Source organism: Nothobranchius furzeri, chromosome 1, assembly GCF_043380555.1.
Source record: "Nothobranchius furzeri strain GRZ-AD chromosome 1, NfurGRZ-RIMD1, whole genome shotgun sequence".
NCBI lineage: Eukaryota > Metazoa > Chordata > Actinopteri > Cyprinodontiformes > Nothobranchiidae > Nothobranchius > Nothobranchius furzeri.
In genome coordinates, this window is record NC_091741.1 from 37,638,046 (window position 1) to 37,664,386 (window position 26,341).

At 43.2% G+C, this 26,341-nt stretch overlaps 1 protein-coding gene across 12 annotated transcripts in view; it reads right to left on the minus strand.

Annotated features, from left to right (window-relative positions):
• The window catches only part of abcc9 (ATP-binding cassette, sub-family C (CFTR/MRP), member 9), a 140,621-nt gene that overhangs the window by 21,541 nt on the left and 92,739 nt on the right, over window positions 1-26,341 (minus strand). For 8 of the 12 annotated variants that reach the window (XM_070544945.1, XM_070544760.1, XM_054739817.2 and 5 more), the window contains 11 exons: window positions 24,549-24,622; window positions 23,848-24,075; window positions 20,942-21,096; window positions 19,794-19,863; window positions 19,548-19,705; window positions 19,372-19,464; window positions 15,939-16,041; window positions 15,729-15,848; window positions 11,497-11,617; window positions 9,140-9,270; window positions 6,664-6,742 (listed from right to left, as the gene is read on the minus strand). In XM_070544945.1, coding sequence (XP_070401046.1) covers window positions 6,664-6,742; window positions 9,140-9,270; window positions 11,497-11,617; window positions 15,729-15,848; window positions 15,939-16,041; window positions 19,372-19,464; window positions 19,548-19,705; window positions 19,794-19,863; window positions 20,942-21,096; window positions 23,848-24,075; window positions 24,549-24,622 — 1,332 coding nt within the window. The remainder of the gene's footprint in view (window positions 1-6,663; window positions 6,743-9,139; window positions 9,271-11,496; window positions 11,618-15,728; window positions 15,849-15,938; window positions 16,042-19,371; window positions 19,465-19,547; window positions 19,706-19,793; window positions 19,864-20,941; window positions 21,097-23,847; window positions 24,076-24,548; window positions 24,623-26,341) is intronic. The other 4 variants (XM_054739823.2, XM_054739819.2, XM_070544772.1 and 1 more) reach the window with 2 other exon arrangements.

A 26,341-nucleotide genomic window follows, 5' to 3' on the forward strand; every position in this document is an offset into this window, starting at 1 on the left:
AGAGATGCTCGGGTCGAGCAGGCTGCTTCATGCTCGTTCACGCTCAGGCATCGCCCGTAGCATTTGCTATCCGTAGCTTTAGCAGCAGAGAGTGAGGCAGTGCCAACTCAGCGACTTTGTCGCTGTTCCTAACGCCTAGTGACAAACCTCAGCGCTTTGGGCTTCCTGACAGGGTTGCGGAAGGTGCTTTATAAATAAAGCTTTGATTGATTGATTGATTGATTGATTGATTCATTGATTGATTGAACCTAGCTACATTTCTGAGGACCCTTAGCTACTTTTTGTAAAACTTTCTTCTAGATATTTCCTGCAAATTATCAAAAAAATAGCAATTTTCGCTCCGAGTCCGAACTGTTCTTTGGTTTGATGTTGTTTCAGGTGTTATTAAGGATATAAAACTTACAGATGCTAGGACTGTTACAGGTGTGTAGCTCACCTTGTAAGATTCTGACTCTCATGCAGAAGACCTGGGTTTGATTCTGGGTGTGAACATAGTTCATTTAGTGTTTATTTTTTACATTAATGGTATATTTTTGTACAGTAAGATGCCCACATTTTTTATTTGAGACTCGCTGAACGGCATTGAATTTACAGATAAAAAAGATGTGGGTTCAACTTTCATTTTGGAACAATTTTTCAAGCAAGGGAAGGGAATGATCTGAGCATGCAGGAGGACTGACCCACCATAAACCTTTGTCGGCTGTGCTGAAGAGAAAGCTACAGAACCAAATTATTTAATGAATTAGCTGCACGTTCTCCTGTCCTCTGGGACACACACACACACACACACACACACACACACACACACACACACACACACACACACACACACACGGGACTGTCTCAGCTGTTATTTTTGTTAAGGAGTGTGCACGTACAGCATGCGCGCCTCGTGCACGAGCCTACTATTGAAGCTGCCGTTACGCTTTTGGCCTGAGGGGGCGATCACGAGCATAAAAATTCAAAAGTCCGTAAAGTCCCTTTAAACCTAACATTTAATCAAATACAAGTCAAAAAAATTTCCATTAAATATTTTATTATTATAAATATCAGCTGAGAAAGAGGGAACTAGACAACACCAATTTAATACTAGGGATGTCCTGTTTCGATATTGGTATCGGACATCGGCCCAAAGACGCTGTATCAGATTATATCGGACTGCATCGTAAATCTCCGATATTAGCAGTACATTAAATTCAGCAGTGCCCAGAACCAGCAAGCAAAGTCCACGTGATCAGAACAGTGTGTGCTAGCAAAGTAGCACGGAACAATGTCGGTCATGTGGCTGTATTTTTCGTTAAAGTCAGAAAAAGACTAATTGGCTCAGTGCAGCACTTGTCATGCACAAGTTTCCCGTGGTGGAACAGAACCGGGGAAGATTCGTACGTCCAACCTCATAGTGTATTTGAAGCAGGATCGCAAAACATTACATGAGGATTTTCTCAGTGTGTGAAATTGAAGGTTTTAGACACTCAAGTGCAACGTTGCAACCAAAGGTTACTAAAATATTGGTCAGCTTTTTATACTTACTGTTACTGGCTTTTGTTTTCCGTTTGAGTAATATCACTTCATCAAGCCTTTTATACATTCCCCATTATGAAATGGTTAAAGTATGTATGAGTTGTGCTGATATCATATCTGATTGATATCGGTATCGTATCGGAAGTGAAAAAGTTGTATCGGGACATCACTGTTTAATGCATATTGTTGATCCTTTTATAATTTTGCTGTTTTATTTTCATATTTTTAGCAGCAAATAGAATATTCGATAAATCGATGGAGGATTTGATACTATAATCGAATACTAACTTTTTCGATAGCTGCAGCCCTTGATTTAACATTCTTGTCCAGTTAAATTTAAAGTCTGATTTCAGAGTAATGAAATGACATCAGTGCAGCAGAGTTGAGTCAGAGGAGCAGCTGCTCCGAGTTTATTTCACTGCTTTATAAGGAAACGCTGCAGACACAAACAGCTCCTAACCTACAGTGGATTTAAATCACCGGCCAGCTGCACGTGTGTGTGTGTGTGTGTGTGTGTGTGTGTGCCTGGAAGCTTTCCACACCCTTTAGGGTAAAAACAGAAAATGACCAAAACTCAGTTGTAAAACAATGCAATTAAAAATAGACTTTCTTCGTCTTTAATCCTCAGAAAAAGGAGGAGTCCACTTCAGGTCCTTAAATAAGTAGAAAAGAGGAAACTGCAGGACTTTAAACAGAGCTGAAAACTAAAGTGGGACATTTTCTCTACATAAACAAATCCGATACGTCGAATAAAAGACGTCTAAAGACGACTTAAGAACATATTTTACGGGAACAGTGATAGATTAAGTTCACTTAGCTTTAGTTTGTACAAAAAATCAGCTCAATAATTTTCATAATTTATGAGCTGAGACGTTGGCTGTTTATTAAAATAAATGTCTATATTTGGGTTTGTTTTAAAACAGGGACCCAGTTTTGTTATTTTAAGACTAAAATGTTGGGGCCAAAAAAATAAGTTCTCAGAGTGTCATTAAACTCAAGCATTTCAGGAGGAAAAAAGTAATAAATATCTGCAGCAGGTTAGATCAGATTTGATGATCATGTTTATAGATTGGCATACAACATCTGTATTTGTGGCTTTTGAACCGTTTAATAAACTTTTGTAAGAAAGAAAACATGTTGGCAAAGCTCTTGAGTGGGTTTGGAGGGACTTAGGTCTTAAATCAGAGTTAGAGACGCTACATCAGCTCATGTGTAGGTGAGAAATAAACAGATCTGAGTCTAAAGAATTCAAAGGACACATTTAGGAGTCTTTAGAGTCATTTGTAAGTGAAATACGTTTATAGTTTCCTCTTTGGATGTTAGAATTACCACGTAAACTACGTAGGTTTGGCGATATAAGTTATGAGGTTTTACTTTCCACAGATGCAGTTAATTGGCATTCACGGAACAGCTTTAGAGTGGTTCTGCTCCTATTTCAATGGCAGATGTTTTAATGTTGCCCTGGGGAACTGCGCCTCTAGAGTGGCACCTTTTTTGTGGGGTTCCCCAGGGGTCCGTTTTAGGTCCGCTTCTTTTTAATCTATATATTTTACCTTTAGCAGCCATTTTTAGAAAATTCCGGGTAAATTTTCATCTCTACGCTGACGATGGTCAGATTTGTATGGCCCTAAAATCTGCTGACCCTGTGCAACCACTGACTGACTGCCTGAGTGAAGTCAGGTCCTGGCTCTCGGCTAATTTTCCCCATCTTAACAGCTCCAAACTGGAGGCTATTCTCTTTGCCCCCTGCTCCCCCTCGGCTGTGGAGCCATCTCTGCCCAGTTCATTGTCAGTTTTGGTGAAGCCGACAATCACACATTTGGGGGTCACGCTGGATGCTTTTTTAAAAATGGATGCACAGATAAATCAGGCAGGTCGTGTTTCTTTCATCTTCGTCAACTGGCCAAACTAAAATCTGTCCTGAACAAAAAAGATCTTCAGTCAGTTGTTCATGCTTTTGTAACGTCACATCTGGACTATACCAATTCTCTCTTATATGGAATTCTCTCCTCTTCAGTGGTACGCCTCCAATTGGTTCAGAATGCTGCCGCAAGGTTTCTTACGGGCATAGAGTGATGGCAGCATATCACCCCTGTTTTGGCAAATTTACACTGGCTTCCAGTTCGGTTTCAGATTAAGTTCAAAATTCTCCTGTTGGTTTACAAATCTATTCATGAAATGGCCCCCTCTTATTTGGCACATCTTTTGAGTCCCTATGTTCCGGCGCGAACCCTGAGGTCCTCTGACCAGCACCTTCTGCTTGTCCCTCCTGCCCGCTATATGGCCCGTGGCGAACGGGCTTTTTCAGTTTGTGCGCCTAAACTTTGGAACCAACTCCCCCTGACGGTCTGACTTGCCCCCTCCCTTCCCGCTTTTAAAGTACGTTCGAAGACATATTTTTATTCCCTTGCCTTCCCGGCTGAGACTGTTTAACCCGTCTGCTTTCCTGTTTTTTGTTACTATAGTTTTTATTTGTTTTATCTATTTTATGTTGCTGTATGTAGTTTGGTGATGTATTGTCTTGTTCAGCACTTTGGTTGGCGTTGTCGCCGTTTAAATGTGCTTTATAAATAAAGGTTGAGGATGATGATGATGAGATTCATGAGAACATTTAATAAATCTGATTTAAGCACCATCCAGCAGCTGGAGAACAGACCTAACCCTTCATGATGATTTAGCTTCTGAAATATGAAAGATCAGGTTCACAGATTTTTTTCACACATGTGCAATGGTCTCTAGTATAAATGAATGTCTGGTGAGTCGATCACTGTGGGACAATTCTGCTGCAGGAACTAGAATTAGCCAGTGCAGAGGGGAGCAGAAGACGACAGGATCTGTAGTCTTATTTCCTGATATGTGGATATCTCTCCTCTGATTGGTTAACAGCAACACGACTCTACCACCGACTCTGTTTGTCTGCAACGTTAATGTTTTATCTCACAAATAACAAGCATGGAGGAGTACGGCTGTGTGGTGAAGTTGCTAATGCTAACAGTTAACTTCTACTAGCCAAGAGGTTCTCCGCTGCTTCCCATCGTGAGTCAAGATGGGTGAGTCCATGAATGTTAAAAGTGACATAGATCTGACTGGTTTTTCTAATCTGAGCATTTTCCCATCTACTTTCTATCACCAACTAATGCAGGAAATAGGGGTAAAAGACTATGTTCACGTAGCCTTGCGCTGCAAGATGAATTTTTGCGAGATTTGGAGTTTTCCAAGCTCAGGAGAATCCATCTTGTACCGCTCCGGTTCAAACCGTCTGACCTCCGGCCCAGAATAGGCCAATCCAATCGTGTGTCAGTACTGTGCCGTAGGGTGGGTGAAACAAACATGGCTGCGCCGGTTGACGCTGTGGTGTCTACAGCCAAAATTGGTCGCGGTCGGATATCTTAAATTTGTTTAAACAAGTGTAACAGAAAATTCCCTAAAACTCCCTTCAGATATATTTGTACATGTCTACAGCTACATGTATAATTGTTATTTTCACAACTAGTTACAGCATGTTGTGACTCAGTTGTAAGTGTACATGCACTAGGTGACATCACATACACGTCAAAGAGATGACATCGCCAGAGCCAGAATCTAGATTCAAATATCTTAATCTTAATGTCTTTTTTCTTCAAGGCACTCGCCGAGTACAGACACTTCTCTTTTCGCTCCCTTATCTTTTTTTCCCAAGGCTCATTGTCCTGTCTGCCCACAGAGCGCTTCTCTGCATTTCTTCTGAAAAACCCTATTTTTAAACATGGATTTGATAAACTGGTCATTCAACGCGATTGATAAGATTTTTTCAACAATGAGAACAGAGCAGGGGGCTCCCACATGTCCACAGGGGACACACCCGGTGGGGTATATGCTGGATTCCTGGAAGGAATGGAAGATCATATGCCTCTCCCAGCTGTCCATTGAGGACATGGAAGACGTGTGGATATTTGGTCTGATGATCACTGGATTTCTCCTGATTGGAGTGGGAGGACATCTGGTTTTCTGGACTTTTGGGAAGACGGGAGCGATTGGAGGGCGACCCGCACCCACGGAAAGCACCTTCTGTGTGGAGACTTCTCAGACTGGGACGTTACTCGAGGTGAATCGTAAGCTGGACAATGTTCTAGCTGCGATACCGGTATTAGTGCGCAAAATGGATGTCATCTCAGAGAGGGTCACTGGATGGTATGGACAGGTTTAAAAACCCAAAATTGGCTTCACTGAAGGACTGGAAATGATCAGTTTAAAGACTGAAGGCAGAGAGGAAAATTATCTCAGCCTGACCCAAACAAAGTCTTGTTATCTGAATCTGACGCCCTGGTAGCCTTGAGCTGCAAGCAACAAACCCCCACGAAGGAACGCGGACCTCATGTTGTGTTGTCTGAAGTCTGTTGCATATCTGTTGAGGTGTTTTTTTGCAGAGCAAAGCTGCCCTCCTGGTGGGAGGGTAACTGAAGTGCCTTTTGTTCCCTCCACCTGAACCAATCCTCATGTTACCCTCTTATCTCTATTAAGGTAGCGTGACTCAGGGTTGCAAATGACCACAGTCACCAATTCTTGTCATGTGTCTTGCCCATGTGTGTCTGATCTCTGAATTGTGTGTACTGAAACTCTAATTTCCCTCTGGGATTAATAAAGTATTGATTGATTGATTGATTGATTGATGAGAGTTCAAATCTTAGCATTCCAAGTGGACTGTTTGAGTTGGTTAAAACATTGAGCAGGGTGAGCTGTGAGTCACCAAAAACTTATACTCCACCATCTTGAAATAAACCATCTGATGAATACTTAACAACTTTTCAATTAGTAAATAATAAAACTGAAACTATGAAGTTAATGTTTTCAGAGCAGAGTTAAATTGTTGTTAATACTAATTACTTCACATAAAAAATCTCTGTATTGCTTCCAAGTTTTGATCAGCAGAAAGACCAAAATGGAAAAAGTGGAAACTAAACTGAAATGAAGTATTTTATAATCAAAAATAAGTTTGGTGTAAGAGAGAAGCTCTTCGGGGTATCATGTAGAAAACGTCTCCTGTCGATGGGAGGACAGATAAAGATGAGACAGAGAGAGAGAAAGAGAGAGAGAGAGAGAGAGAAAGAGAGAGAGAGAGAGAGAGAGAGCTCTTCTATTCAGAGGGATGAGAAGAAGACCTACCTTCAAAAATATCCACCATGTTGAAAAAGGCCAACGACAGAGACGACTTCCCACTTCCTGTTCGCCCACAGATCCCTACCTGATGGTGGAAAGAAGAACGATGAGCAAAAGAAGGACGAATAATACAAAAAAATAAATCAAGAGTCAATTCAATAAAGGGGAAGAGGAAGAATTAAGGACAGCAAGGAGAAGTAGAGGACGAATTAGACAAAAATAGGATAAAGAGAAGATGATGATTGACAAGGACTGGATGAAAATTTAAGGAAGGACAGTCAGTAGAAAGGAGGCCATGAGGCAAAAGTAGAGGAAACATGATTCACAGGAAAGGGAGAATGGAGGAGGAAGTAAGAAGGAGGAAGAGCAAGAAGGAGAGGAAGAACCGAGAAAACGATGGAAATGAGGTGGAAGGATGAAGTATAGAAGATGAGGAGCAAATATTCCCGGATGATTCTGGATCTTTAACGTGTTTACACAAACGACTTAAACTGTTATTTACGTCTCCGACCCAAAAACAATGATCTGAGTACAGATGTGGTTTTAGGACTGCGGCCCATAGCCAGAATAACAGATAACAGGAGCAGCGCTTCAGGTCAGTAGAACCCTCAGCTGAGAGCATCTCACACCTGCTGAGGCTCCTGGCATCAGGAAGAACGCACAAAATATGGTAACTCTTGGAAAATATTGGGCAGCAGTAGCTCGGGGGGTAGTGCAGGTTGTCCAGTAAGCGGAAGGTTGCAGGTTTGATCCCGACTCTGACTAGACATTGCTGATGTTGTGTCCTTGGGCAAGGCATGTAACCCACCTTGCTTGCTGGTGGTGGTCAGAGGGACCAGTGGCACCTGTGCTCAGCAGCCTAGCTTCCTTCAGTGTGCCCCAGGGCAGCTGTGGCTACATCGTAGCTCATCACCACCAGAGTGTGAAAGGGTGAATGACTGACTGTGTTGTGAAGCGCCTTGGGGGGTTGTAGAACCCTAAGATGGCGCTATAAAAACACAGGTCATTTACCAAAACCTGCTTTTTCATCCCCTTTTTGTTTAGTATAAAGATCCTACTTTTCTTTTGGGGTCAGTGGTAGTCACGTTGCTGTTAGCCAATCAGAGGCCAGATGTCCAAATATCAACGGTGTTTCTCAATGTCAAGGAACCTCGCCTTGATGTCTTGGCCCTGCCACGGTTGCCTAGGAGATACATCATCAGGAGCCGCCAAGACGCGTTCCAATGTTCATGTTCTACCGAGGCGTGTGTTCTCCGTTTGTTAGCCGTTTAGCTAGCTGAGCAAGGATACATGGGAGGTGTCTTGTAGCCTAGCCTTGGTCAAAAATTACCCAGAATGCATCGCATTATTTTCAAAAGGACGGCGGATCAGAAGCCGGCAGCTACTTCAGGGACAATTTTCAAGTTTAAAAGTAAGTCAACTAATTTAAAATGGTTTTTTTTTAGATCCAAAGAAATTATCTATGGTTGGTTAGTAGCTTAGTAGTTGCAGCTTCGGTGGCTAGCGGGTAGTAACTCACTTATATATTTAATTTAATAAACATATACACAATTTAAAAAGTAAAAGGCTCGTTATATATTTATATTGAAACTAATACGTATAAAATATAACGTTATCTCCCGCGTCACGTGACATTACGTGACCGCCGTAGAGGCCGCAGTCACTGTTCCATTTAACCGTTTTCTTTGACCAAGGAAGGACCGTGTCCTCGTAAGCAAGGAGCCTGGCCTCGCAAGACATCGCCTCACAAGGCCAGGCGCCTTGACATTGAGAACCACCCCTTGAAATCCTGCTGTTTTCTGCTCCCCTCTCCTCTGGCTCACTTCTGCTTCCTGAAAAAGGAGCGCCATAGTTTTCTCCCACAGAAAAAATCTCAAATCAATCCATCAAACTATTATGTCCTCTGGAAGTTTTAATAAGTTCAGCTAAAGAAAACAAAACTAACTGTTTCTACCAAAAAAGGTGTTTAATGCTACTATTGTTCGTGCTTCCATTTAGATCCATAGACTAACAAACAATATTAAATCTTTTAGAAGCCATCTGAAATGATCTCAAACCACCCAAACAAATACAAGAACCTCCGGTTGTTTGGAGGGGAAATACATAAATAAAACACAGGATATGGACCTTGTTGCCCAAGTAGAACTACAACAGCCCTCATGTTGTAGACCTGCTCTGTTACCTGTTTCTGTAAACATGACCCATCTGGTCCTCCTGGGTCTCCTCTTCCCTGTGACCAAAGTCACATGTAGAGAAATCTCACTGAGGCGCAAGTATGAGGCCAGCTGCAGCTCTCAACAGCGTGTGAATTACCAGTTCCTGCATCATGTTGCTGCTAAAACTTTAGCTTCAAGAGTCCTTTTAGGGAGCAGGTAAAGGGTAATGCATCTCTGATTAAACATCACGTTTTAACCTCCACTGAGGTCAGGAAGGAGGTTGACACCGCCCTGCTTCTCTGTCCTCTCAGCATCTCGGTAATTACCTTCTGGCCCGGTTTGATGTAGGCGCTGACGTGTTTCAGCACCGGCTTGAGCATGGGATCGTAGCGCACACACAGGTCGTGGATCTTTATCTCACCGTCGTGAGGCCAGTTCTCAGGCACCTGAGAGGAGTCTGGATGGAAATAACAAAACCCAGATTTCATCTGGTAGTTAACTAATAGAAGACTCATTTTACCAGAGCTTAGCTAAACTCAAGACTAAATGTCAGAAAACCCTACTGGTGGTGGAATGCTCAGTTAAACTAAAATAGTTCATTTACCAATCAGCCAACACTCGGAACAGCTAATTCAGACCCTGCCTCGTGTCCATTAGTGCTGTACAATACTGCAAAATTTGGTATCGATCCGATACCAAGTAATTACAGGGGCTAGTATTGCCGATACCGATACCGATACTTTTTACTACAAGTCTAGTACCATCTAGTTTTGTGGGATTTATTAAGATAAATAGGATCAATAAAACTTGAGTTTTCAGACAAGATTCTCATATTGATGATGTCATTCCTTTAATATTTTAAATATAATTTTTCCTTTAATAAATCATGTGTACGGTGATGATAAAACACAGGGAACATTTTCAGGCAAATAAAGTTTTCATTAGGAAACTCAAAATGGTTTAAAAATGGTTAACAAGCTCAAGATATTTTTCTATTGGAAATCTATAAAGCTGTGTAAAAAAACTCTAAACGGCGCTCCTTTTTCGGTCTGCCATCATGCAGCCACAACAGCGCTCTCTGCTGTTCTGTGCTTGTCTCGTGCTGGCGCGCTGTTTTACTTTTTTTTATGTAATGGCGGACTGCCCCATTGACTGACATCTGTGGCATTCCAATCACAGTGCTTTAATAGTTTTTTGGGCCAATCACAGCGCTCTTTTAGCGAGGTAGGCGGGATGTCCCTGCAAACAAACATGGCTGCCGCTCGAAACGGTCCAATCACAGGTATCAGCCAGGTAAACTACAAATCAATGGCTGCCGTTCTGTAGTGGTCCAATCATGGCGCTATATAGATTTCATGGGCCAATCGCAACACTAAGTAGGCGGGATGTTATTAGAAAAAAAAACATGACTAGTCCGTGGTCAGCCGCTCGTTAGAAACGGCTTTGGCATCAAGTCTGGACTATTATGTTTATGTTTATGTTTATGTGCTTAGCAGATAAGCACTATGACAGATAAGTATTATGACTGTAGCTTTTATTTGAGTCAAGATCAGATAGAAGTACTAACGTTTATTTAGGAAAAGGATGTGCTTTGCATCTTCTTTGAAAGAGTTTGGTAGACTGCCTCGTTGACCGACATCTGTAGCGGTGAGTACGTCATGGCTTGCCAGGCTAGAAGAAACTGAATCGATACCATCACGCAGGTATCTAGTAAATACTCAATACCAACGTTAGATAGATACTATCGATATTTTAGATCGATCCGCCCAGCCCTAGTATCCATCTCTATTCTAAAGTTACATCAGAGTCTTATTTTTTAATCACGGTTTATTAGTCTCCATGAAATATTTGACACTAAAAACCAAAAACAAAAGTCTAGGTTAAGCATAAGAGGAGGAAAATTAATGGTTTTAATTCATATCTCTTCACAGGCTTTTATTGTGAAACGCTCTTGAGCTTGTTGAAATAGACATTCTGTTGAAGTTGTGGGTTTTATTCAGCAACAGACTTTTTATTTTACTAATAAAACCAACAAAAATGGATGGATGGATGAAAAAAGCAACGAAGACCATTTCACTTTTCTTAATTAGTTTGTAGTGCTGGTTATTATTGTCCTGCTCAGTCTGACGCTGTCGTTGTGTCCTTGGGCAAGGCACCTAACCCCACCTGCCTGCTGGTGGTGGTCAGAGGGAACCGGTGGCGCCTGTGTTCAGCAGCCTCGCCTCTGTCAGTGTGCTGTAGCTACATCGTAGCTCATCACCACCAGGGTGTGAATGGGTGAATGGCTGATTGTGTTGTGAAGCGCCTTGGGGGGTTGCAGAACCCCAAGAATGCGCTATACAAATACAGGCCATTAACCATTTTATTGTTGTCAAAGCAAATGCAAAATAATGCATCTATAACAGTAATTTACATTTGTGAGAAGATTCTGTCTTAGCCAGATTCAAACGTTTACATATTTAAAACTGGACTTTTAAGAAAGGTTTTTATTTTTAGAAGACATTTTTGTTTGCATCACTCTGGAATGACTCAGTAACATATTTTCTAAATTTCTGATGCAGTTAGCCTTTTAAAATCATGAAGTCTGACCCAAAATAATTGCCAAAATGTACTTTTAAAAACCTGCTTCAGGTTGGCCTGAGTTAAAGCCAGCCCCGTGTGAAGTAGGGTCAACAGCGCTTACCCATAGATCCCTCATAGTTCTCAGACTCCGTGCTGAGGAAGCTGTTCACCTTCTTCACGGCTGCCATCTGCACCTCCAGGTCTGCCAAGTTCCTCACAACCCAGTTTAAGTAGTTAGTCACCTGCAAAGGAACAAATCCATATTTTAATATTTGATAAATGTGGTCAACACTTGGACTGCCTTTAGACACGATGACATAACATGTTCATCAGGTGTTGTTTCAACAGACTTGTTGAACTTCGTTCACTATAGGATCACCAGACAACTGGAAAACGCCACCGCAGCTAAAACTATGAATGATTTTCATAAAGTCTTTGATGGCCAAACTCAAAATTTCCCTGAATTGCTTTTTCAACATGAGCTTTACTCATCTTATCACAGTCATTAGGGAAATTCCATCAGGAAGGAAAAAATTCAGTTGTGGTTTTCTAATGAGGTCAATTCTATAAGCGAAGTGGGTACAGAAAGTATTCAGACCTCCATCGATTTTTCACTCTGTCATATCGCAGCCATATGCTAAAATCAAGTATATCCACTTTTACCTCATTAATGTACACATAGCGCCCCTTATCAACAGAAAAACGGAATTTCTGCAGTTCTTAACTCATTCGCTGCCAGCCGTTTCCTGATGGGTAAAGCCCTTCGCTGCCAGCGTTTCTCATCTCTTACATCAGGAAGAATCCGCGTGTTTCGAGCATTATCCATTCTTTCATAATTCGTTGTCGAATTGTGATCGGCAGAAGCTTTTCCGGTTCTCGCCTCACTTTTTTTACAGCAGCAGCCCAAAACGTTCTCTTAACACATGGATGTTCTGCTTCCTGATCATGTGATGTGTGATGTATGTGGATGAAGATCGGCTTTAGAGCTGGGATGTTTGTTCTCACTGTGCGGGGGCTTGTCCGACGCCCACACAGTAAAAACATGCAAAAGACGACTTAAGTCATCATTGGCAGTGAATGAGTTTAAAAAGAAAAAGTGAAATATCACATGGTCACATGGGTGTGTTTCCAGGCTTATGTGAAGTGTTAAATCAGCGTTTCTCAGAACGAGACGTTCCTGAGTGGCCATTACAACATGACTACTTTACAAAGGAAAGCAGGCCAGAAATGGAACAGACCTTTTGGTACATTTGACCAACCCAACACCACTAAGGCAAATGAGGTTTTAAAATCTACTTCCCCTTTAATAAAACCCAAAGAGCAAAAAAGCTAGAGACTCCCATGAACCAATGTTTAGAGAAAGATAATAGAAACTAGTTTTACATTTTTTTTACTCATACATAAATTATTTAGGCTTTTAGAAACATTTTTGTGAGAAAGCTTTTTTTTTTTTTTTTGCCAAACCTTGTGACGTCAGCTGAGGGAGTCCTGTTAGCTTAATCCAGAGGAAAATCTGGACTAATGCGGCTCTGACACAGAGGAAACTTTAAATTTTTATAATTCGACTTCTGATGGACCAAAACCATAAAGTTATGAGTTTGCTGCACCAGAGAGCAGAAACAAACCAGAGGGAGAAACCATCGGCCAAAGCAGAGAGATTGTGCTGTGATGTGAGGAGAAGCAGCGGGGGAGCAGCAGGTGAGTTAACCATGCTAGCTCGTGTGCTAGCACCACAATATTGTACAGATTACCATTGTGTATCAGACAGTTAAAATAGTATTGATCAGTTAATATAATATTAATACTAATGAGCGTCTGTCAGCTGTCTCATACTCGTTAATATCCGTTCACCTAATGAGTTAAGCGCTTCGATAGAGAGAGGGAGAGAGTCGCCTGTCATCTGGTTCTGGAGCTCATGCGGGCTTCTGTGAGCTGGATCCGACCCAGACACCAGCTCCACTGGCCAGCTAAACATCGCTTCTCATCGAGTCTTGACCCCTTTCTTCACAGAAGCTTCAGACCCATCTCTAAACTTCCGTTCATCTCCAAGATCTTGGAAAAAGTTGTGGCTAAACAGTTAACAGCTGCTCTTGATGAACATAACATCTATGATGAGCTCCTAACCCGATCTCTAAGGCTGAGCCCGGCCACCCTACGGGGGAAACTCATTTCGGCCGCTTGTATCCGCAATCTCGTTCTTTCGGTCATTACCCAAAGCTCATGACCATAGGTGAGGATTGGGACGTAGATCGACCGGTAAATCGAGAGCCTGGCTTTCTGGCTCAGCTCCCTCTTCACCACGACAGATCAGCTCAGCGTCCGCATCACTGCAGACGCCGAACCAATCTGCCTGTCGATCTCCCAATCCCTCCTACCCTCACTCATGAACAAGACCCCGAGATACTTAAACTCCTCCACTTGAGGTAGGACCTCTCTCCTGACCCGGAGTTGGCAAGCCACCCTTTTCCGGTCGAGAACCATGGTCTCAGATTTGGAGGTGCTGATCCTCATCCCAGCCGCTTCACACTCGGCCGCGAACCTACCCAGCAAGAGCTGAAGGTCAGAGCTGGATGAAGCTAGGAGGACCACATCATCCGCAAAAAGCAGAGACGAGATTCTCCTGCCACCACTCGACACACTCCACACCACGGCTGTGCCTAGAAATTCTGTCCATAAAGGTAATGAACAGAACCGGTGACAAAGGGCAGCCCTGGCGGAGTCCAACCCTCACCAGGAGCAGGTCCGACCTACTACCGGCTATGCGGACCAAACTCACGCTCCTCTGGTAAAGGGACTGAATGGCCCTTAACAGAAAGCCGTCCACCCCATACTCCTGGAGTGTCCCCCACAGGGTGCCCCCTGGGGACACGGTCATAAGCCTTCTCCAAATCCACAAAACACATGTGGATTGGTTGGGTAAACTCCCATGCCCCCTCCATCACCCTTGCAAGGGTATAGAGCTGGTCCACAGTTCCACGGCCAGTACGAAAACCACATTGCTCCTCCTCAATCTGAGATTCAACTATCGATCGGACCCTCCTCTCCAGTACCTTGGAGTAGACCTTTCCAGGGAGGCTGAGGAGTGTGATCCCCCTATAGTTGGAACACACCCTCAGGTCGCCCTTCTAAAGATAGGGACCACCACCCTGGTCTGCCACTCCACAGTAACTGCCCCCCCGATGACCACGCAATGTTGCAGAGACGTGTCAACCACGACAACTGTACAACATCCATAGCCTTGAGATACCCAGGACGAGTCTCATCCGCCCCCGGGGCTCCGCCGCTGTGTAGTTGTTTGACTACCTCAGCAACTTCTGCCCCCGAGATTGGATAGTCCATCCCCAGGTATCCCGGCTCTGGTTCCTCCTCGGAATGTGCGTAGGTGGGATTGAGGAGCTCCTCAAACTATCCCTTCCACTGTCCGACTATAGCCCCAGTTGACGTCAGCAGCTCCCCATCCCCACTGTAAACAGTGTGAGTGAGTTGCTGCCTCCCTCTCCTGAGGCGCTGGACAGTTTGCCAGAACCTCTTTGGAGCCGATCGATAGTGTTTCTCCATGGCCTCACCAAACTCCTCCTACGCCCGAGATTTTGCCTCGGCAACTGCCACTGCTGCAACCCTCTTGGCTATCTGGTACCTGTCTGCAGCCTCCGGAGACCCACAAACCAGCCACACCCTGTAGGCCTCCTTCTTCAGCCTGACGGCTCCCCGAACCTCTGGTGTCCACCAGCGGGTACAGGGGTTGCCACCACGACTGGCACCGGCCACCTTGCGACCATAGCTAGCAACAGCCGCCTCAACAATCGCACAGTGGAACAAGGCCCACTCGGAGTCAATGTCCCCCACTGCTCTCGGGACGTGGTCAAAGCTCTGCCAGAGGTGGGAGTTGAAGACAGTCTTTACAGGTTATTCTGCCAGGCGTTCCCAGCAGACCCTCACTATGTGTTTGGGTCTGCCAGGTCTACGCGGCATCTTCCCCTGCCATCTGATCCAACTCACCACCAGGTGGTGATCAGTTGACAGCTCCGCTCCTCTCTTCACTTGGGTGTCCAAAACATACGGCCGCAGGTCAGATGATACGACTACAAAGTCTATCATCGACCTGCGACCTAGGCTACCCCGGTACCAAGTGTACCGATGGGCAACCTTATGTTCGAACATGGTGTTCGTTATGGCCAAACTGCGGCTTGCACAGAAGTCCAATAACGAAACACCTTCGTTAATAAAGCTCCAAACAGACTTCCCTTCAAACATGGACCAACAGGAACCTGATTCACAAGTTATGGTTTAAAAATGACTCAGCAAAAATGAAGCCTTGGTTACGCGGGTGGACTGATGAGATAAAAGACTCACAGTGAGGGCGTATGTGAGTCCGAGGCCCACCAGTCCTACGTTGGCTAGAGGGTATCCATACTGGAAACTCAGTATGGAAGCCACGGCTGCCGTCAGCACAATCACTGCTCCGAGGTAGTCCTGAACACCCACAAAGAGACAAAAACCAATAAAAATATCACACTCCAAAGTTTAAAGGTCTAACACGAGCAGAGTGATTATTTTCCTCACCGTTCGGACCTCCAGCCAGCGATTCGCAGCAGACAGAAACAGGTAAGCTGTGTTATTGGTGTCGGTCAGCTCCAGCATTCGCTGTTTGAACCGTGCCTCGTGTCTGAAACACACATTTTACTACACATTAGAGACTCGGGACTGTGGTTTTTAAAAAAACTTGATGAGTCCAAATAATAAACAGGAAACAAAAGCATGAAATAACTTTTCAAATCTGATTTTGAGTTTGTTACTCTCAGAAACCAGACTGGGTTTAGAGGGGGACCAGCGGGCGGGTGATGATAATGAGAACTATCCGCTGATTTACAGCATGTGTGTGTTCCTGCTGTTTACTTGTGAGTGTGTGTGAGGGAGGGACAGAAGGGAAGCCCTCTGGGACAAGAGAAGGAAAACCAAAGCGTGAGAGCTGTTTAAAGTTGGATTACAGAGACGATGGGAAATCGAGAGGAGACAGAAATACAAGACTTCTGCTGATTCCTCGGCTGATTACAAGACCTGGAAGTGATGCCTAACCCTAACCCCCTTGCTACGAGCACTGCCATAATGTATCTCTGCAAAATGATTAACCATCTCATAAAAGAGGCAGTAAACTACTAAAAGAGCCCCGGGGAAATGAGAATGTGGCAGCTGCTGATGGTGGATTTGTACATTTGGTGAAAAAATCATTGGTTCTGGAGTTGATGACCAGCATTATGTCTGGAGCAGCCTCGTTGCTGCTCGCCAGGTAACCTTTAGTCTGTCAGGATTTTTGATCCACTTCCCCAGCAGCTTAGGAGAAAAAAAAAAACATCAATAAAATCTCACAACATGAAGCTCAACTGGAAGCAGTGTGACATGACTTTTGGTCACACTGCAAGAAAAAAGACCGGGAAGAAAATTCCACATTTACAACAACGGCATTTTGGTCAAACTGGTAGGAAAGCCCTGCCTCCTTTGGTGACCTGAATTTGTCACATGTGGTTACCATGGTAACCCTAATGAGCCACTTACTGCAGCTTTAAATGTGTGGTTCACAAAAAAACACGTTTTAATGATCATCTCTGATTCTAATGGGTCACACTGAGTGTTTCATGCAGGCTGAACATGAAATAGTCTCCTACACCTAACACCAGCATAAGCTTCTTACAGAAAACAGACGGTGAAACTCTAGGATTAGAAAATCCTGACAAATCTACGTCACACTGTTACTTAAAGCTATAGGGAGCCTTACGCCGGGGACACACCGGCTGCCGAAGCGCCGCGAAATGGGGACCGCCTTCATTCGGCGCCCTTGTTATCCTATTCTATAGACCACATGGGCCGCCAAAGCGCCACGGCGCGCCGGTGCTCCAGCCCGCACCGTGCAGCGATCGTTTTGACGTCTGCTCTATTTTTTTCGTGAGCCGTGGGTGAGCCGCGTCAATTCTGGCAGGAAGTCAAACCTAGACGTAAGAGGCAGGCCGGTAAATTTAACAAAATAAAGCATTTCAAAATACAATTCCGCGATAGTCAAATGTGTTTGTAAACAGGCACTGCATAAAAACCACACACACACACACACACACACATGTACAAACACGCACAAACAGCAAGGGGGAGGGGGGTGTTGAGGAAAAGAGCAGAGAAAAGGCGGAGAGGAAATGGAGGACACCAAGTGGTTAAAAGAAAAACTACGAGGCGCGCCTCGACCGGAGCGGAGAAACAAGCGTCTGGTCTGAACTGAGGAGCAGCGAGCAGCGGCCGAATTTCGCAAGCGCTTCGCCTCCCAGCGCTTCGGGGCCGGTGTGTCCCCGGCCTAAGCCTCCTTCCTTTCCGGTTGGCTCGTGGGTCCCTGGAAGAACGAAAAACTGAATGCAAGTCAACGGGACTAAAGACGCTATTTTCTAACCCGCTTTGCTGGATCCCACATATGTTGTACTTCTATTTAAATGAAAACTATTGATGGGTGTTTCGACCACGCCAGTCACGTACTTTGAGATTTATCAGCTTGTAAAAGTTTGTAATTAGCACGACTACAAATCAGACATCAGTACGTCGCATATGTGACGTCACCACATAATCTCTTCCCCCCTAGCATAGCTGCTACTTACCACATGGCCAGATTTATGGTGTTTCTATCGTCCTGAAGGAAGGATTGGAAGTTTGCTGAACTTACAGCCATTTTCCTTCATTTTTCTCCGTGTCTGGTTCAGTGACGTCACTGTCGTGATGCACTTTTGTGGTCCTGGACTTATTTTCACACAAAACCTAAAGTAAACTTTCCCTCGTTTAAAAATAAGCTCGTTCTTGGTATCAAAATGCCTCTTTAAAATTCACGGACACCATATGTGAAATCCACGGCACAAAACAAGTGGAATTAGAAAATAGCGTTTTTAGTCCCGTTGACTTGCGCTCATTTTTCCGTTCGTCCGGGGACCCGTGGTCAGGGAAGTAGATGGGCGTGACTTAGGCTCCCTATAGCAACGTTTTTTTTCCTCCAGGTGGATCAGCTCAACCACTGGTCCACATAACTGTCAATCATTCTGGCAAACCAATCATGCAAGGCTGCCATCATATGCGCTCGTTGCTGGGTAGCTTTCACTTCCTGCGCAAAGCGAAGGTTCAGCTCCCCACAGTTTGCTGCACCACAGATAAGCTTAAGTCTGACATGCTATTTGGAGAAACTCATTTTATATAACTGTTAGAAGAGGTTAGCTGCAAGGGCAGCAGCTACTTGTAAACAGAGCGTGGACGAGGATAACTGGGCGTTCTCTCTCATGTGCACCTTTTTGAAAACGTGGAGAGAGCAGGTTCAGAAACATCCTCCGCCAAACCTTTAAAATTCATGGACTCACCCATCTGGACTCACGACAGGGAAGGCTGTTGTTGGTTTAGCGTCCAGGAAACGGCAGAGAACGTCTCTGCTAGTAGAAACTAACCGTTAGCATTAGCAACTCCACCACACAGCAGAACTCTTCCAGGCTTGTGTTATTTGTGGAGATAAAATGTTGCAGAGCAACCAGTCAGTGGTAGAGTTGTGTTGCTGTTAGCCAGTCAGAGGAAAGATGTCCAAATATCAGGAAGTAAGAATCTAAATCCTGTCGTCTGAAGCTCTCCTGTGATGACGCATTCTGCTAGTTCCTGAAACAGGTGCATCTGAACTTTTCTTACCCCCGAGTACGACTTACAAGGCATTCATTCCCACTAGAGACCACTGCAGATGCATTGAGATTAAACGAGCGTTCCACACCTTTAACATTTCTTCTCTTCACATTCCTCAAACAGTTTATACAGCAAAACATTCACCCAAAGCTTGGATTTTAACAAAATGAACTTCCAAGTCACAGGCTGGTATTTCTATACATGAACTTCAGGCAGTAGCTGCATTTGTAACCTATGACATTTCCTGGATTAAATACACCACCGTCTGGATGTGTGGAGGAACTCGTTGAGAAAGGAATCTAATCTAATGTACCTAAAGGCTCTGATGGTGGTGAGGCCTTCTGCAGTTTCAGAGAAGTGGCAGAGCAAAGGTAGCTGAGTGGAGTCATCCAGGTCCTGAAGGTCTCTGACGGGAAAAGATTTCAAAATAAAACATTTAATTTTTGTGCTTGTTGTGTTGCACCAACAGGGACTTTTCTGGGCTCTCACTTGGAAGCAACTCTGAAATATTTCTGAATGAAGTAGAAGGCCACAGCAAGGGGAACCAAGGCGATGAGAAACGTCGGCGTGATTGAAGCGATGACCCCGATGGCTGACAGACACAGCAGCGTGGATCGGGTCAGAGACTCCAGCGTTGGAGGGATATGCTTCAGGAAACAAAGGAGAGAGAGAGAGAGTATCGGGACACAGCCACAGGAAGGAGGCATCTATAAGAAGCTGTTTTAGTTTGTTTACCTGATCAATGATGTTGGTATCAGCTGAAAATCGGTTCAGGATTTGTCCCAAAGGAGTGACGTCAAAAAACCTGAACAATCATCACCAGCATGTTTAAAAATAAGATTTAAAGTCTGATTTAGTTAAAAACACGAAGCCTGTAATTAAACAGGTGTTGAGTCAGTCCTTATCCCTCTGTTATTCCCGTTCTTACTTCCTTGCTTTGTTGCATCTCTACTCTGTTTTATGCTGCTGCATTAAAAATTATTTGTACAATTCAAAGAATAATAGATTTAATGTTTTCTTTATTTTCTTCCTTCAAATAAAGAGTTGTATGCCTGTTTGATTCTTCCTGAAACTGAGTTTTAATTTATTCTTTAGTGAATCTTTTGAGGTTTTGATTTTGCCTTTTTATAATGGATAATGGTGCATTTCATAAGGAAAGCAGTTGTAATTTGTGAAGAATGATAAAATGATGAGTCAGGCTTGAATCTGTTTTAATTCAATTCAATTAAATTCAAGTTTATTTATAAAGCGCCAAATCACGACAAGAGTCGTCTCAAGGCACTTCACACAGTAAACATTCCGATACAGGTCAGTTCATTAAGCCAATCAGAAAAAAGTTTCCTATATAAGGAACCCAGCAGGTTGCATCGAGTCACTGACTAGCAATCCTCATACTAAGCAAGCATGCAGCGACAGTGGAGAGGAAAACTCCCTTTTAACAGGAAGAATCCTCCAGAGAATCCTGGCTCAGTATAAGCAGCCATCCTCCACGACTCACTGGGGATGGAGAAGGCAGAGCACGCACGCACGCACGCACGCACGCACACACACACACACACAAAGTAGTGTTTCTATGGTTACATTGTGATTTCTTGGTAAATATTCTATTTGGTGAGAGATAAACTTTATTGTATTTATCCTAAGAACCCGTTCTCTGCTTTTTCACCACGCACAAACGTATTTCTGCATTTGAAAACGCTATTTCAACTCAGACGATAAAAAGAAATTGAACGAAAAACTCCCAAATGTGGCGATAACATCACAATTAACAGCTGAACCTCCCGTTGGATCACAATTACACCTGTGTGATGCTTTTAACATGATCACATGAGATGATTAGTAAACGAATCTGTTCGGTTACGAGCGAGTTCTGGAGCTTTCACCTGATTGGAGCGTGGATGATCTTGTTGAGCAGGTTGTGGTGCAGATTGGTGGCTGCAGAAAGGCCCAGAAACTCCACAGCGAGCGAGGTGATGAAGCATAACGTGATTCCAGCAGCGCACAGGGCGATGAAGACCGGCAGATAGTACGAGTCCTTCTGCAAACAGGAACCACGTAAACACCACACACTAAACTGAACCGCGTTAGAGAACAAACATCTGAATTGAGCAAAAATAATCAGCGAGCAAAGCTCCTTCATAACAAGTCACAATGTTACATTTGAGTGGGACTCGACTGCAGGTCTCAGGATAATCTCATAGGTTCTCAGTCACTGGAGCAGGGTATCTGCAGGTTTAAGGGAGCCGAATTTAAGACTTTTAAAGACCTTTTAGAAGGCCACTTTGACCAAATTTAAGCTATTTTTAAAAACTAAATTTAAGCTATAATTTCCAGCTGTTAACTGGAACCGGTGCTAACCACGTCGCGAACGTGGGATTAGCCATCCAGTTACCATTAAACTTGCACTTCTCCATGGCGCAAGCTCCCACTAGCTTAACCAGCTAATGTGCTGATCTAAAAATAGCCCTCTCTCACAACCAACTGAATGTGTACGGTTCCGCTTACGGCAATATCATACACTAAAAATGCTGAACACTAACTAGAAATTCACTAAATTTTATAGAAATAAAAGAATCTTGTTTATTGGGTCTTTGGTCATATAGGACCATTGGAAACTGCATCTGCGATGGACTGTTTACCAACTATAGACCGATCTCACTGTTGCGTCGGTTTTCAAAAATCTTGGAAAAACTCTTTAATACACGACTAGAAAATTTCATTTTTTCATTCATGGACAATATGGCTTCAGAAATAAAAGAACAACTTCTATGGCTATAATAGATGCCATAGAAGAAATCACCAGTGCACTTGACAACAAAAAATATGCAATTGGAATTTTTATTGACTCCATAAAAGTTTTTGATACAATAAATCACTCAATTCTGCTTGACAAATTGGAAAGATATGGAATTAGAGGTGTGGCATTGAACTGGGTACGAAGTTATTTAAGTGGAAGGTTACAGTATATTAATATTGGACAGAAAAAGTAAAAAAAATCTTGACATTGCGGTGTACCCCAGGGATCAGTACTGGGACCTAGTTTGTTCAATTTGTACATTAATGATATTTTTGAAACATCTACATTACTAAAATTTATTTTATTTGCAGATGATAAAAATATATTTTATAGCAGTGAACATTATCCAAATCTTATAAAAAAATAAATGAAGAATTGATTGTTGTTAAAAGATGGATGGACAGCAATAAGTTGTCATTAAATTTAAACAAGACTAAAGCAATAAAATTTGGTAATCAAGAAACAAAGTTTGAGTTGCCAATAAATATAGATGGTTTTCAAATTGAAATGGTACAAGAAAGCATATTTTTGGGAATCACAATAGACAGTAAACTGTCATGGAAACCTCACATCAGACACAAAACAAAAAATCTCAAAAAATCTATCGATAATAAATAAAGCCAAGTCATTTCTTGATTGCAACACACTTCGTGTATTGTATTGCTCCTTAGTTCTCCCTTATTTTACTTATGGCACTGAGGTATGGGGGAATAATTATCAATGCTCCTTACAGCCCCTTTATATATTGCAAAAAAGAGCGGTCCGTATCATAAATAAGGTTGGATTCTTAGAACACACAAATCAACTTTTTTTTTTACAATCAAAATGATTAAAATTACAGGATATAATTAAATATCAAACAGTTCAAATTCTTTTCAAAGCATTTAATAAACTTCCACCAAATAATTTACAAAAGCTTTTTATAATTAAAGAGCCGTCACATGACCTAAGGAGAGATCAAATATTTAAATTACCACTGGTGCGAACAACACGTGAAAGCTTTTCTGTGTCTGTGTGTGGGATAAAAATATGGAATAACTTAAAGACTGATCACAAACAATGTCAAAATATTCAGAGTTTTAAAGCACACTGCAGAAGAACAGTTTGGTTAAAATACATTACAAATGAGAATGGGCAATGATGTGAGTAAAGGTGTATGGGAATATATAATTAATGATATTGATAAGAATTGTTAAATTGTCTAGACTACCATTATTATTATTGTTATGATTTTCTTTGGTCATAAGGTTGTTGAATTTGAGTTTTTTCTACGTATAGAAACTTAAACTATTAGTGAAAAATAGGGGTGGGCTTGAATAAGCTCGGCTTCCACCCACTCCCTTTCGAACATGCTTACAACAACGTCAACTTGATTTATTATTGATTTATCTTGTGAGGTTTATTATTGATTTACATCCTGTTGTTAATTGTGATGTTACTGGCATGTTGGAAGTAAATAAATGATGATGAATGGCTCTCTGTCCAGGGTGTACCCCCCCCCCCCCCCCCACGGCCCTACGTGGACAAGCGGATTCATATGATGGATGGAAACTGCATTTAAGGCTTATTTGTTATTTTTGAGGACTTTTAAGGCCTTAACTTTTGAAAAGCAAATTTAAGACTTTTTAAGGACCCCTGGATACCCTGTGGAGTGAGCCTCGGGGGCTTGTTCTCAAAGTTTTAACAGAAAAAGTTAAAAGAAAATAAATGTTCTCTCAAATGAGTCTCAGAACCATTACGGACATCTGTGATAACATCCCCAACCCTTCTGAGTTTAATTCCAGTGAGCCAAGAACACTTTGGGAGGATTGGAGGCTAATTCGCCAATAAAAGTATGTTAAACTGAGACGTAATTAAGCTAATCTACGACTAAACTGCAACATAAAAATCTGCACACATCCAGGATAGGTATGAAAATGTGTGGAAACATAATTCAGTCCGACTGCAACTGAAACATTTTTCTGAATCTGCTTGCAGGAAGTTCAGAGGTACCTCAGCCATCCCAGAAACAGGAGGAGGGATTGTCGTGTTGCTGCTGTCGGCGGAAATGTTTCCAACAAAGGCGTCTGATCCAGAGTTCAGACTCTCGTTGGTTTTGGACGAGGTCCAGAGAGCCAGCCAGTAATCGATGGCTACGATCACAGAGTGTTTGAGGAAGTTGGAGGAAACCATCAGAAAGACCATGAAGAAGCCACCAGAGGACAGGTAACACCAGCACACCTGATGACACCCAGGAAATGATTCAAACAAACAAACAAACTTTGCATCACTCAGTCCAACAGGTTTGCATGGTTAGATTTTGAATATCTGTTAAAAAAAATGAGGAAAATGAAAAAGGAAAAAAGGTGTTGAACACTCGTTTAACCAATACATCTGCAGTGGTCTCTAGTAGAATGAATGCCTTGTAAGATAAACCAACAGCAGCCTTCCCCGTCGTGAGTCAAGATGGGTGAGTCCACGAATGCTAAGAGACGTAGATCTGTCAGGATTTTCTAATGCTAGAGAAGCTAATGCAGGAGGTACAGTAGGTGTAGGAGACTATTTTCATGTTCAGCCTGCATGAAACACTAAGAGGTGCCGATTAGAATCAGAGATAATCATTAAAAGTGTTTCTTCTGTGTTCCACACCTTTAAGAATTGTTTGGAAAAGCAGAAACCTGATTTATTTGTGTAGAAAAGTCGTACTGTTTTACCTTCCAGGGGATCTTGGATCGTCTGTTTGTAGTGGTGGAAAAGTTATCGTCGTCTTCTTCCTCTTCTTCCTCTTCTGTCGGTAGGAGATCAGATTAATGATGGTGAAATATTCACAAATACTCTCATAAACTAATAAAGTGCAGGATTATGGGCTGACACATCTCGGGGGTAATCAATCAATCAATCAGATTTATTTATGTAGCACCTACCAACACCTTATCGGAGGCCCAAGGTGCTGAACAGCACATAAAAACAGGGTCAACAATGTCGGGGGAAAGCTAGTGGATAAAAGCGCGTTTTGAGGTGAGACTTAAACTCCTGTAGAGAAGGAGCTTGCTTCGCTGCCAGAGGGAGATCATTCCAGAGTGTAGGGGCTATTACTGAGAAGGCCCGGTCCCCCTTTGATCTGAGTTTAGAGCGGGGGACTTCCAGCAGCTCCTCCTCAGCAGAGCAAAGGGCCTGAGTGGGGACACAACGCTGCAACAGTTCAGCAAGATATGCGGAAGACTGCCCTGCAGCACCCTGAACACATGGAGCATCTTAAGTCTTGCCCGACAAAACACCGGGAGCCAGTGCAGAGAAGCTAGCACTGGTGTGATGTGTTGGTTGGTTCGCTGGAGGTTTTAACAATTAGAATCACGCCCACATTTTCTAAGTTAAACACGTCTCTTTTAACAACGGTAGTTTCTGCATCCTGCTTCAGCCCCCCCCCCCCCCCCCCCCCCCCGAGCAGTGGCCGCAAACTCACTGATGCGCCTGCAGCCTCTCAGTTCCTGCTGCTCTAAACATTAAAATAATTATTTCATTTTCTGTTCCTCACTTCTGATTACCTTCAATGGTGTCTGTTGCAACCACCAGGTACAAAAACTAACTTGTTTTTATTTGACAATTTTTCTGTCCTGTCTGTTTATTATCTTCCTGCATCTCCTCTCAATCCTAAAGAAAAACTGCTACCTGGGTTCATATATATTCACCTTATGAGTTACCTTTGAACTGCAGTTCTAAAAGATCTACCGACCGCAGAAGCAGCGGAGTGCGCGCCGGCCGCACCGGTGAGGTGCGTCACCAGAGGACAAAACAGGTGATGCGCTCCGCTCCACAGCAGCGACACGCACCAGGCACAAATAAAGGACAGAAAACATAAAAGGAAATGAGCCGACATGAACAATCGCGTGTTAAATTTGTTTTTGAGGTGGCGACACCTGATTTCATAATGTTACTGTGGCCGTGCTCAGGACGCAGATGTCTGGAGCGCGTCAACGATCAGAGCTTTGCATGCGCAAGCTGGTTAAGGTTAGGATGGGGGTGAGGGGAAGGTTAAATTGCAAGAGGGTAAAGGTCACAATTTGGTCAAATGTCCGTTTTACGGCGGGCGTCAGTACCGACGCTCTGCCACAGCACGTCGCCACCCGACACGCAGTGGTTCATCACCTGCTCTCTTTTCCGAGGACTGCATCTTGTCTGTCATTATCACGTGACAGCGACTAGTTGATGAAAGGCATAAAAAGTCACTACAGAGCAGTGAAGCCGACTAGTTGATACAACCCCTATTTTAGACAGGCTGGAGTCGTGCAGTCGTAGCTTGACTCAGTCCAGCACACGACGCATTAAAGTAGTCGATGCGGGACACGATAAAAGTGTGTACTACTGTCTCCAGATGTACTCTGGACAGGAGATGCTTCACCTTGGACAGCCGTCTCAGATTAAAAAACAACCATAGGGGCAAGTGTAGGGATTCATGATTACATTTTTATTTTACGAGTGGATTTAGATTAGAACTGGATTAATTTTA